The following is a 13,016-nucleotide window of genomic DNA, read 5'->3' on the forward strand; positions in this document are numbered from 1 at the left end:
TAACAAAGAAGAAACTATTACTTTAGTTCAGTCAGCCCTTACACACATTGGGATGGTTGGGTTTGACTTGAATGAAAGTATCCATATTAATGGGCCTTCATAAAACATCTCGCCATGCTCAAGATGGGCCATTACATTTGAATTAGCAGAATGGTCCATCTGCAACTAGACCCGTTGGATTCCTCTGGGAGTCCTCAAGTGCTTGGTAGTGCCATTTGGTATGGTATATGTGGAAGGCTAAGGAGAATGCAAAACCAGATTGCAGTAGACACTCATGGAAGTTGTTTCCTTTCTACCCTACGCCTGTGTGAGTAAAGATGACGTGAGTCAATTGCCTGATTCTCATTGCCGGATTAGTGGAAATCAAGTCTACAAAAACAGCAACTGCGTATTTCCAGATAATATTGTTCAGTACTGCATAGAAAAAAGTTGCTGGCCTTCCCAAAGAAGAGAATTTCCATGTGCAAAAGTAAAACCATGGAAAAAGTAATCAATACCATTGCAAGGCCTGGCACCAACCACTGGCCTTCAAAAGACACCTTCAAATGTTTACATTTTTTAATATTTTCTTCTATGCAGGTAATTTAACCTAATGCACTGTCCCTCTACCCCAATCAAGATGACGCATTGAGACCTTCCATGCTGGTGAAAAATGATGTCTACAATACAAAGGTAACAATCTTCACAGGGGTGTCTCCAAGCTCTATCAGCCACATGCACTTAAGAGTCAGATCCCATTTGAATTTTGTCAAGCTGAAAAAAATCTATAAAGAGACTGTTGGTAGTCACCTTTCTCCATTAGGTAACATCGATTTTGTAAAAATTCCATCGACTCGCTAAATCCATTTCTTCTAGCTTTAGTTTATCGTTGAATATTTTGTGATGCCATTCTTTTAAATTAATATACTCAGTTTGTCCTACATTTGTAATTTATAAAATGTATTGCTTATTTGAATAGCTGATCTTTACACGCACAGTATCTCTTGACCTTCGACTTCACTGCTAAGTGGCGACACAAGGACATTTATACAGTTCTTCAGATTATAACGGCATATAAATGTTTTTTGTCTGTACTCCTCTCTGAGCTTGGCTAGTCACTTTGGTACACTTACCAAAAGGTGGCCTAAAATACTAACAGGTAAATGCAACTATTTCATTGGGCACTTTCGCTGAATTAAAGAAATGTGACCATTCATATCCGAGATAATTTTTCTTAAACTGTCAAGTGTTGAAAAGCTAAAGATCTTAACATGGCTGCAACGTACACATAGTGACGAGAAGAAGGAAACTCATCTCCACCCACTGTATTGCTTACCACAGACATAATTAAAAAACTGTTGGTTGTAAAGGAGTAAAATATGGATGGACACACAGGCAAGAAAAGAGAGGACGCTTTAGTAGATATTTCAATACATCAAAATGCATATTGGACCAGTTCACTGATAATAAGCATGTGTTTAATACCAAGAACATTCACATGGAAGTTGCCTATAGGAGTTTGGTGGACATAACAATTGCCTTGCTAAAAACTGATCGCTAAAGAACCTTATATTTGAGTTCTGTAGTTTTGAGTACCATATCACTATTATTGACTGTAAGCTGAGAAATAAATTAATTTTTGATGACAACAATTTTTAGTATTTTGGGACTAGGAATATAGTTTATAACTGTTACAAACTTGGGCAATATCACTTTGTTTATAACTATACTACACAGTGGGAAATCTGTGAACGTTGTACATGCTGTTAACACGCAAGGAGAAGTTTCTTCTAAAGCGATCAGCACAATCAGAGTATATCCTAGCTGCTGGTTAGTTGTTCCTGCACAGATAGGGAAAAGGAGCAGGAAAAGGTGGGTGTAAAAGCAAACAACAAGATTACTTGCCGCTGTATGCCAATTACATTTGCTACTATAACATGATCCCTTGACTTAAAAAGGCTTCAAAAACACTCAAACACTGTAATTCTCCAAACATTAACAGTATGCAAAAAGGTTTCCCAATATGCTGGGGATCATTTTCAAATAAGATAACAATAACATAGCAATTGGTATGAGTCAGCATTTACAAAGAAAATATGACCTGGAGTAACACCCACTGCGAGTTATAACCCAGAATTAATAAGAGCTCATATTATGTAAGGCCCACTCCTTTTAAATGGTTTAAAATATGTCAGAAACCAGCAAGGATTGTATGATTCTGATGTTCTTTTGTACTGCAGTTTTATGTAATTGTAAATGCTCGTTACCTCATCTGATGATGTTTTAAGAACGCTAGGCTAGCCGTCTATGGACCAACTTAAGAAGATGTGCATTTCTAAACATCATTTTCTTGAAAAACAGGCTTTCTGAAGTCTACATTTCTTTATCATTGCACAGTTGAGTTGTGCTAAGAAAGATGGATTTCCATTTCCGGCAGTAGAGCCAGAAGGAATGATTAAAACATTTTCAAGGAGCACACAGGCCTTTTCAGGAATGTGTATTGAGAGTAGAAAGGATAAGCTAGTTGGCCAACTTTCTAAACTGACATAAACGTCTTAAAACAGATGCACTGAGGTAGGGGCAGCCAATCAAAAACCTTCAGGAACAGTAAGATAAGATTTCTTTCTGTTTTTGCAATGCACCAGTCTGTGTGGACTGTTGTCTTTGTAGAGTGTTCTTTAGGAGTGTAGGCTGTAGGCAGCTGTGAATTATACTAAAAGAGAGATATTTTGTGGAAACTGGTTAAAGGAGGTAGTAATCTAACAGAGGTTCCACAATTCTCAATTGCTAGTTAATATAGCCACGTTGCCTATATTGGTGGATTCTGTGCCCTTGTTGTACAGAAAAGGGCTATATTAAAATCAGGCCCTTGCCTTAGTGAGTGTGTGTATCTTAGTCATATGTTTGCAGTAAGTGAGGAGGACTTTTTTCTGTTTCTATTAAGTTTCAGTGATATGATGGTGAATTAATTGGAAAATTTGTGGCAAGGATGTGTTGCCTTGTTATGTTTTTTCTTTTTGAAAATTTCTCGAGATGTGGGCCTCCTCCTAGCTTGAGTGCCTCCAGAACGAACATGACAGTGTTACACTACATGCTTATGCATAGAGGGACAACAATTTACAAAAATGCAAAATGATACTCAGTATGCAGAACCCACAGCCTGAGGTCAGGAATTGGTTCCTAAACAATCCAGTGGTTGGTAAGCCTGTATTACTTTTTGCATCCAAGTATTACTTGTCCAGAAAAAAAGAACTCATTCTAAAACCTCTGCTGGGACTGAAAAGTAGTGCACAAAGTGCAAGTATATATAGATCCTCTGTTTAGAACCTTACTGCTAGACTCTCTTCGCTTTGAGGAGTACACATTTAATATGTTATCTGAGAAATAGAATTAGAGTATCAAGCAGACCTCACTTGATCTCTTGTATGCTTTAAACAATATAGATTATATTCACACTTATTGCCCTAAAAACATTATAGGTATTTTAACTGGAGGAGTTTCGCTGAAAGGTAAACATGACATTATTTTTGCCATCCCCTAGACATTTTAGAACTCAAGAATAACATGTAAAAACGTACAAACATTACAAATTATAGGTGAAATAAAAAAACTATGTTTAATGGATCACAATATGTAAGATGAAACAAGCATTGTGTTGAGTTTGCATAACACATTACAAGCATTTCCCTGTATGATATAGCAGTATAGGTTTATTAGAAAAGTTTAACATTGTACCACAAACTAACATTCTGCAATTGTTAAACAATGTTCTATATTCCTTCTCCTTCATACTAGCCAATTGTTTTTCTCTAAGCCACCCTTTTGCTAGTTTGCATCAATAAACGAGACACTTAATTTACAAAATACATATGGGCTTGTCTGGCTATCAAAGATACATGACTATCTAGGGTACTTACCTGGGGTCTGCGGTCTTTCTGGAATATTCAGATGATGGTAGATAAAAGCTTGACTGTCATGAACAGTATCCATGTCAATCTCCTCTTCTTCTTGAGAGTTTGAAAACTAAGAAACACAAGTTAGAACAGTGAATTTGTAAAATTAAAAAAGAGATTATCGCTGAAAGACTTCACTCTCTATTCAGAATGGGGAGATTCTTTTTTAACACAAATGTGCAAAACAGAAAAATCTCCCATACTTTCTCTGCAAATCTTGCTTTTGTCCTTGGCAATTTCCAATAAAAAAGCAAAGAAAAGAAAAACACTGCCACCTCAAACAGATCTTCTTGTGGAGAATCGAGTCAGTGTACTGACGAACAGAGGGGGAAATATATCTGTAGTACAACTGAAACAATGAAGTTATCTGAAAGGCGATTTCTTGAATGATTGAATAAGCACACAGCTAACAAACATGGTTTGTTTAGGTCATGTTCAGGATGACAACATTTTGTCTTGCTCAGCCAATGCAGCAAAATGTGAGAGGCATCAAGAGCTCTGCTTTGTGTCCATTTGCATCATTATGAGGAAAAACGAAGGATTTCAGCTAAAACATAAAAAGATAGCCATGCTTTAAATATGTAATATGTATCAGGGCGACATGTATCTTTAGGGAGGATTTGTTGAAGTGTTCCACAGAAGACACTTGGCCAATAATCAGCTTGTACTATGTTTTACCAGGCAAACCAAATGTCTTTTTAAAGTTCTGGCAAGTTAGTGATCAGGGAAATGACAATAAATTTTAGGGGAGAGCAGGAAAGATGAGTGTTTGAATGATGAAATAACAAGTTAAGTAATTTGAAACAAGTTTTGATAAATGTGAGGTAAAACTTTGCAGGTGGTGGGATGGGTGGAGGATCGGGTGATTGTGAGAAAGTGCCATCTTTCTTGCATGGTATGCCCCCACTTTTTGCTGAATTGCTGATGTACTTTGACTGAGTGTGCCCTGGGTTCCTGCCAATCAGGTACCCAGGGCCTGTGTTCCTTCCCTAATCTCTGGCCACAGGTAAGCCCCTGGTAAATGGTACCCTAGGTACCCAGGGCACTGTGACCAAAGAAGATCCCTAAGGGCTGCAGCACTTATTGTTCCACCCTTAGAGGCCCTGTACCCTGACACACACACACACACTGCCTTTGCAGGCTGAGGGTCTTGGTGCAGAACTAAACAGAGAGTCGACATGGCACAAATCCCTGTGTGCCATGCCCACAAACATACTGCCCTGGTATACCTCAGCCACCCCTCTAGCTGTGTGCACTATGCCAGTGGTGTGGGCACAGGTGCATGAGCCCTGTGACCCTACAGTACCCAGACCCAGGGCCAATCCTGGGCACTGTAAGTGCAGTGATGCCATTAAGAGTATATGGTGCTGGGAGGTTGTCCTCACAAACTCCACAGCACCATAATGGCTACACTGAAGACTGAGAAGTTTGGTATCAAACTTCTCAGCACATTAAACCTGCACTGATGCCAGTGTGGGATTTAATTGCAAATGCACGACAGAGGGCATCTTAGAGATGCCCCCTGAAACCTAACCAACTCACTGTGTCCTGAATGCGTGGCTTCCGAGGCTGCCACCACTAGATATGTTTCTGGACCCCTGGGTCGAGAGCATGCCACTCTCGGGGACTGAAACAATGCACCTCCTGGCACAAGGTGCCAAGCCTCCTCCCCCAGGCTGGGCAGGGGAAACTTCAAAGGCATTCCGCTTTTTGTGAGCCACTTGCTGTACTCAGCAACTGTCCCCCACCGGTTCTGACCCCCACTCTGGTGGGAAGACAGGCAGGAAACCCTAAGTAAGGAAAGGGGGTGTGCCAGCCTCAGCCAACCCCACCCCTCAGGTGGGAGAGGCGAGGCGAAGCACAACTCCGGGCTCCCTACCCAATCAGAGCTAGGCTCCTGCCCCCTTCCCACTGGAGAGTGGCAGGATAGGGGGTGTGCTCACCCCAGGACAGGGACCCATTGGTCCCTGCCCTTGCCCTACCTGTAACGCCCCTGAATTTAGTATTTAGGGGCTCCCTGAACCTTCCTTCTTCAGATCCCTATTTTGAAACAAGAAGAAGAACAAGAAGAAAGAAGACCTGCCGTGCAGCTGCTAACAATAGGACGACACCAACTGACCTACCAGCCTGTTGATCCCTGAACCTGCTCCTGATAAATTCCGGCGTCTCCAGCGGTCAGCAACCTCGAAAACCCCGGAGGACTGGACTGCCTTGCTCATCAAAAGACTGGGACTCCCACGAGCAGTGGTTCTGCTCAAACAGCAACAACCCCTGGTGCCAACCAGGAACCTTCAAATCCAGCACACTCTGCAGCCGCGGAGCCCGGCCTGTGCCTGAGTGAACAAAGACCACGAGGACGTCCACCCAGCGATTGTGACCACGAATCCAGTGTCCAAGGACCCTCCTCAACGCTCCTGATGACGCCTGCTGCCTCACAACAAGGGACCCCTCGAACCGCGACAAGCTGAGGGTAAGATTTCCGACACCCAAAGTCACCCCTGCACCCGACACCCCACGGCCCCCTGTGCCCAACTCCTGGGTGGCTACCTAACCTCCAGCTTCCCAAATTACCTCTCGAAGTGGTGGTCACACCTGAAGAATCTCCGTCCCCAAGTCTGCAGCCTTTGTTCAACATTCAGCTTTCCTATTGAAATACATTGGGCGCCCAACGGCCTAAAAGCACCCTTCACCCAGCTGCCCGAGTGCCAATGGAAGTGCAGCAACTATACTATCTTACTTCCCCCCTTGCCCTGTGTAAGTGACCAGGAGCTCAGCTCCCACAGTTGCGTGGTCTGCCTGCTAGTAGCCACCAACCAAAGGCTCCATATCCTCGTAGGATAACATTGGGCCTACCCACTCTGAACCTGGCTGCCTCTGTGCCGCTGAGGGTTTAACAACTGTACTTACCTGACCCTGGGAGACCCCTGAGTCTACCCCCAGAACCTTAACTCTGCCAGCCGAGTACTTACCCAAAGACCAACAACTTTATTTTCTCCATAGGGTAACATTGGCTGGGTTTCACTCAGAATTTCTTCTGTCAAGTTTTGCAACTTTGAAATATTCCTTAAAAATCGTCAGAACAACAAAAACGAAATTACTCACCTGCAATCAGGAGAGACCCTAGTGCTGGATCTTTTGGCCCAGCACTCACCCTCAAAAGTAAATATAAGAGTGATTTACTGTTAACCCAATTTGCCTCCATTGGAATACATTGCCTAGTTTTTGCCAGACTTTCTTCCAAGTGTCGATTTTCAAAACTTACAAATATTCCTTAAAAATCGCCTGTGTAACAAAAACGATTTATTTCAACTGTTTACAAGAAATGCACCAGGGCTGAATCCAGGATCCAGCCCTGAGTAAAAAAAACATTCGTAAAGTGATTTTATTGCATTTACTTAAAACTTCCTATTGAGCTCAATGTTATTTTGTGTTTAACTTGTGTTGCATATTGCAACAACTGTAACTATTGCATTCTAAAGTCTATTGCTATTTGAAAGTATTCAATTGCAACATCTCATTTTGAGAAAGTATTTATGATACCTACTGTGGTTCTAAAGTATGAGTTACTTACCTTCGGTAACGATGTATCTGGTAGAGACGATTCTAGTCGCAAATTCCTTGACGTAGAATTATCCCCAGGCGTGAGACTGGATCCGGAAAACTTTTTGCCACAGCATCCCTGCACGCATGGGGTACGGCATCACGCGACTCCGCCCATGCGTTGTCCACGTACGTGACGTCAGCGAGGTCGCATAAGTCCCATCCAGCTCGCCTATGTCAGTTTTCTTCGGAGAACTTTTCCGTGCCACAACGCGGAGCCAACAGAGAAACTGTGAAAGCATGGGACCTGTGTGCGAAACAGCAGGAAATTAAAAAGAAAAAGGAATGGTGACGAAGAGCACCATAAGGAGCAGTGCCAACACTGCAGTACCCAAAAGCAGGGAAAGAAAAAGGGACAGAGCACAGTCCTGAGCAGCCATCCTGCCAGTCATGAAAACAGTACCCCCTTGTAGACAAGGAACATATGCAAAATGTCATGACAACATGTAGCAGGACTACAACCCCGACCAAGACCCATGTATGGGAGCCAGTTCCAAGACAAACAGGGAATGACAGACCTCCAAGGCAACCTCAGCACAGAGTGCGACAACCCATATCCAACCCCCCCCCCCCCCAAGGGAGCCAGGTCAGGGCTCGGCCAAGTGACCCACACCCAGAGGGTAGCAGAGGGACCAGGACCTTCAGAAACGCAAGGGAGGAAATGGAGGGACAAAGGAAACCCAGCCTCAATCCTGGAGCAACCAGAGCAGAGGAGCACAGGAGTACCCATAGATCCAACCTCTACAGAGGAACAAAAAGCAAGCAATGACTTGTCAAAATAGCGAAAGAATGCACACACTCACCATAACCATTCACCGGGAGGCGAGTGAAGAAGGGCAAGCCAAAGGGTACTCACAGAACGGGGAGGAAGGGTGGGCTGTGAAGGAATCTGCGGCTAGAATAGTCTCTACCGGATACATTGTTACCAAAGGTAAGTAACTTGTACATCTGATAGAGACTACTAGCCGCAGATTCCTTAAAATAGAATAGATACCCTTGCCATACGCACAGGGAAGGAGGGTCTACGAAAGGAACCCACCAGCCTGGACATATAGAGGGTCCCACAGGGGACTAGTTCAATGGACAGGGCGAAGAGCCCCGTCCTCCCAGGCAAGGGGGAAACCCCCACAAGCAGAACACCACCGACCGCAAGAGGGATGTGGGAAGAAGAAAGAATTTAGAAGAAGCCCGTTCACTCTCAACAGAGGAACCAAGGGCAAGGCCAGGGAGGCCGAAGCACCCCACGCCCCTACAAGGCAACAGAGCTTCCATCCAATGCCAGGACAAGGAAGAGGAAGAAGAAAAGCCTAGAGGGCCCAAGGAAATGAGGGAAAGAAGGAGAGCCCACCATAGACGGAAGGCAACAGACCAGACAGAGCGGCGCCAGCAGTAATAAGCCGCTATAAGCAGGAAGAACTGCCCGGGCCCCAGGAAGACCGGGCAGGTTACACCTGACAAAGGGAGAAACACAAAACCATCCCAGTCTCCAGGACAGGAGCATGAAGGCGAGGAAATGCCCGGACACACTACTACGAGGGGTCCGCGCACACGACCCAAAGAAGCATCAGACACATACATAAACACCATGGAGAGCAGAGGCCCGAAGGCGACCAGAACTCCCTAGCAGAGCGAAAGCTATATAACAGCTACCACTACCCCACATAGGGTAAGTTAAGTCCCAAGATATGGGAACCCTCTTTGGAAGGAACTTCCGCAGCAGAGGAAAAAACGAAAGAGCCACAGGGGGAAAAAAACCACGGAAGCCTTATCAAGCAGCCCAAGAGAAAAACAGAAGACCTAATCTCAGTGCCAATTCTGTGCAGATGACTAAAGCAAAAACACACAGTCAACAAAAGGGCCGTCCAGAAGCCAACAAAGCCACAGTCCCAGCATAGAAGGACTTTAGTGGCCATAAAACACACCACACAGCAAGTGCAACCGGCCCAAAAGAAGGTCCAGAACCAGCTCAACTCAAAAGTCAATGAGGAGGGAAAGGAGGAGGGGGAGGATAGGGCAGAGGAGGAGGACGGAGCCCTGCCAAGAACCTTTGGATGGCGGAGTCTGCCGGGACATGGAATAACAGGGTGCCATCGAATGGAAGATCAATCAGCTGCTCCCGAACATTTTCAGGAAACACGCCGTCCCGAAGCCAAGCATGGAATAAGCGCCGCTAGCTCCCGGCCATCCAACGCATGATGCCGTAAGTCCACCTGAACAGTCTCTTGTGAAGCAGCGGATCCCAAGGACTCAGCCGAGTCCCATAAACAAGAGGTGGCCCTAGCCAACACATATAAGATCCCGCAGGGCAGCGCTGGTCGAGGCGAACACGTTGCGCCCCCAAGAGACCAGCCAGCGGGCCTCCCGGGACGATGGAGTCAACAGAGGCGGCAGGGAGGGAAAAGCAGTCTGTAAAAGTGGACTTGAGGCAGAGGGGTGGAGGGAAAGACACGCCGGGTCACGCGGCGCCGGAAGTTGCCGGTGCAGAAGGTGTAGAGGCACAGGATCCCCTGAGGTGGGGCGCCTCCAAGCCCCCATCAGGGAAGAAAGGAGACAACCCTCAAAGGGAAGCAATAGCTCCCTCCCACCAGAGCCTTGGTGGAGAACTTCCAAGAGATGGTCCGCCGGGAAATGAACAACCGGTCACCCATGCGCAGAAAGCCCACAGCCGTGGACACTGCATGGGCGAAGGCCCCGCAGCGGAGAAAGCAGCTCCTCCGTGGGCGACGCTGTAAACTAAGGCGGCCGTCCCAGAAGCCAAGAGGGGCGGGCAAAGGCCAGAACTGGAAGTCAGAAGGAACCGAAGAGTGGGGGACCGGTCGCTCCTCTGATGAACACCTGAGCCTCGGGAATGGCGGGGAGCCGCCCTTCGATGACGCCGGTGAAAAAGCCACCATGCGGGGGCCTGTCCCCGGGGAGGATGACACACGTAGGCACCCAATCTCTGGAGAAGAGGGAGCGTCCGAAGACTAATCCGCGACTCGACCCCTGTCTGGTGCCATAGAGTCCGCCGCCTGAGGCAGGACGTCAGCACCATCCGGCGCTGAAGGAGACGCCGGATAGGGCTCCTCCAAGCCACACCACGTACCGGAGCGGAGCCGAAGTGGCCAAGGAGCGGAGCCGGAACGATCCGACTCGCCCTCCGATTAGGCAGCCGCCTGCGTGGAGGGACGAGAGGGGGCGGAGGAGGACGAGGGGTCCCCGTCCAGCCTCGATCCAGACCAGGACAAGGAGGGTCCACTGACCCCTGTGGCGGCGTCAGCTCAAACGTGGACAAGGCCCCCGCTTGTCCAGAGAGCCAAGCGGGGCTCGGGGATGCGACCAGAGCCCCAGCAATCTCCCGCGACACTACAGGGACTCCCGCTGGAGTTTGAGGCGAGGCAGAGGAGCCGTGGTCCGAAGGAGGGACCCCCGAAGGGCCGCAACCCACAGCACCACATCCTCCAAGCCTGGAGGAGAACCAGTTGGCGCCGAGGCGGAGCCACCGGCGATGCCACGGAGGGCCCCGCTCAAAGCAAGGGATCTGCTGGCGCCCCAGGAGGGGAGGAGGAGGAGACGCCAGCGAGGCCTGCAAAGCCGCCACATATGTCTCCATCTGGACTCTCGACGCCCTTTCACTGGGAAACGGTGGATAGGAGGCCGACACGCGGGGCCGCATCAGCCGCGGAGAGCACACGCCCCCGGCAGGCCAAACAACAGCTCCCGGGGACAAGCTGAGACACTTACCCACTGCGGACCGACACTCTTGCAACATCGGAGAGGGATGTGGACGCCGCCGACGCCCGTTCCTGAAACCGTCTGCCGAGGCTGATCGAGGAGATGAAGCCGACCTTGAGAGACGCGACGAGAGTAGTTTCATCCGGCACTCCCGGCGCGACTTCGGCTTCAACTGTTGGCAAGCCCCACAAACAGTGGTGCCGTGATCCTTCCCCAAACACCACATGCAAATGAGGTGAGGGTCCGTCGCCGACGTAAGACGCCCACACGACATGCAGGTCTTGAAGGCCGAAGGCCTTTGCACACTGTTCCACCAAAAGATATCACAATGATGAAAGAAAAACGGGCACAAACAGGCCCGAAAAGAGACCGGATCCGCGTTGCACGCGGAAAAGGAAAAAATTGACGTAGGCGGGCCGGGGTGGGACTTATGTGACCTCGCTGACGTCACGTACGCGACGATGCATGGGCGGAGTCGCGTGATGCTGTCCCCCCGGCGCGCAGGGATGCTGTGGCAAAAAGTTTTCCGGATCCAGTCTCACACCTGGAGATAATTCTACGTTAAGGAATCTGCTGCTAGTAGTCTCTATCAGATATAAAGTAACTATATATTTGTATATACAAAACAATTGGCCTAGAGTTCAGTACTTGAGTGTGTGAGACCATTTGCTGACTGAGTGTGTACAACAAATTATTTACACTGTCCTCTGATACTGCCTTACTGCTCGACCAAGCTACCACTTTAGAGAGTAAGGTTATATCTAACTTTAGCCTCTGCCATACTTCTGGGGACTGTGGACTGTGGACTCTGTGCACACTGAACCTTACTTTGGTGCAGTATATACAGAGACACTTTCTTACAGTGATTTCCAGCCAAACAGAACCAAAGCAATGCAGTGCTTTTAGTTACAGCTGAGAAAGCTACAGACGCTCTCATGTCAGTAGCCAACATGATCAGATGTTGAGAGGGTAGCAGGATCTTCTGGTACAACTCTGTATGACTGAAAGAAGTAAGATATCTTTATATTTTCATATTTTTAGAAAGTTATGGACTGGCTCCCTATCAACCCAGAAAAAAGTTGATGCAAGTCAACACACACACAAACAAATGAGTGTCCCTGAAGGTCAGGATGAATCCTGTTTCTGCCTTAGTTATTCACAACAACAGTTTCCACTTTACTCCTACATTTGAGGCCTAACCTGCAACAGTCAGTGCTATTAAAATATTGATCCCACCAAAAGATGACTTACTCTTATGCAAACAGGGTAACAACAAGATTTAGACAAATATGAACATATTAAAATTGTCCAACGAAAGACTTTCAATAATAAATGTATACTTTATTCGGCCAATGCCGCACAGCATGAAGTGTAAAAAACAATATAAAAACAATGTAGCAGCATCAAAATATTGCACAATTTTATCAGCAAGACATTTTATAAATATATTAAAAAAGGTTAAAAATTGCTCCAGAGAACAGATATAAAGTGTTGACGCGTTTCGGTGTCTCTGATGACCACCTTCTTCAGGACTGTATTCTCTCTACACAACCTACTGATTATTGCAACCTTCTGTGTACATCTGGGGCACGGATCTTACTATTGAGTGCTGCAAAACCGTTTTGTTAACACACTGTGTAGTAGCAGTGCGCTTTGTCAATTGACGCTCTTTATTTCAATCTGGTCTCGTACATTCAATTGTCTCTATACCTATTCTTCAATGTAGGTATATTGGAACTGAATGCCCACGTGTCTTTGATTTCGGTCCTA

General features: G+C 46.6%; 1 protein-coding gene across 2 annotated transcripts in view; it reads right to left on the minus strand.

Moving 5' to 3' along the window:
• The window catches only part of TAF2 (TATA-box binding protein associated factor 2), a 765,870-nt gene that overhangs the window by 51,538 nt on the left and 701,316 nt on the right, over window positions 1-13,016 (minus strand). For both annotated transcript variants that reach the window (XM_086966160.1, XM_086966159.1), the window contains exon 25: window positions 3,897-4,002. In XM_086966160.1, the coding sequence (XP_086822286.1) occupies window positions 3,897-4,002 (106 nt within the window). The remainder of the gene's footprint in view (window positions 1-3,896; window positions 4,003-13,016) is intronic.

This window comes from Lissotriton vulgaris, chromosome 4_1, assembly GCF_964263255.1.
Source record: "Lissotriton vulgaris chromosome 4_1, aLisVul1.2, whole genome shotgun sequence".
In the NCBI taxonomy this organism is placed as follows: domain Eukaryota; kingdom Metazoa; phylum Chordata; class Amphibia; order Caudata; family Salamandridae; genus Lissotriton; species Lissotriton vulgaris.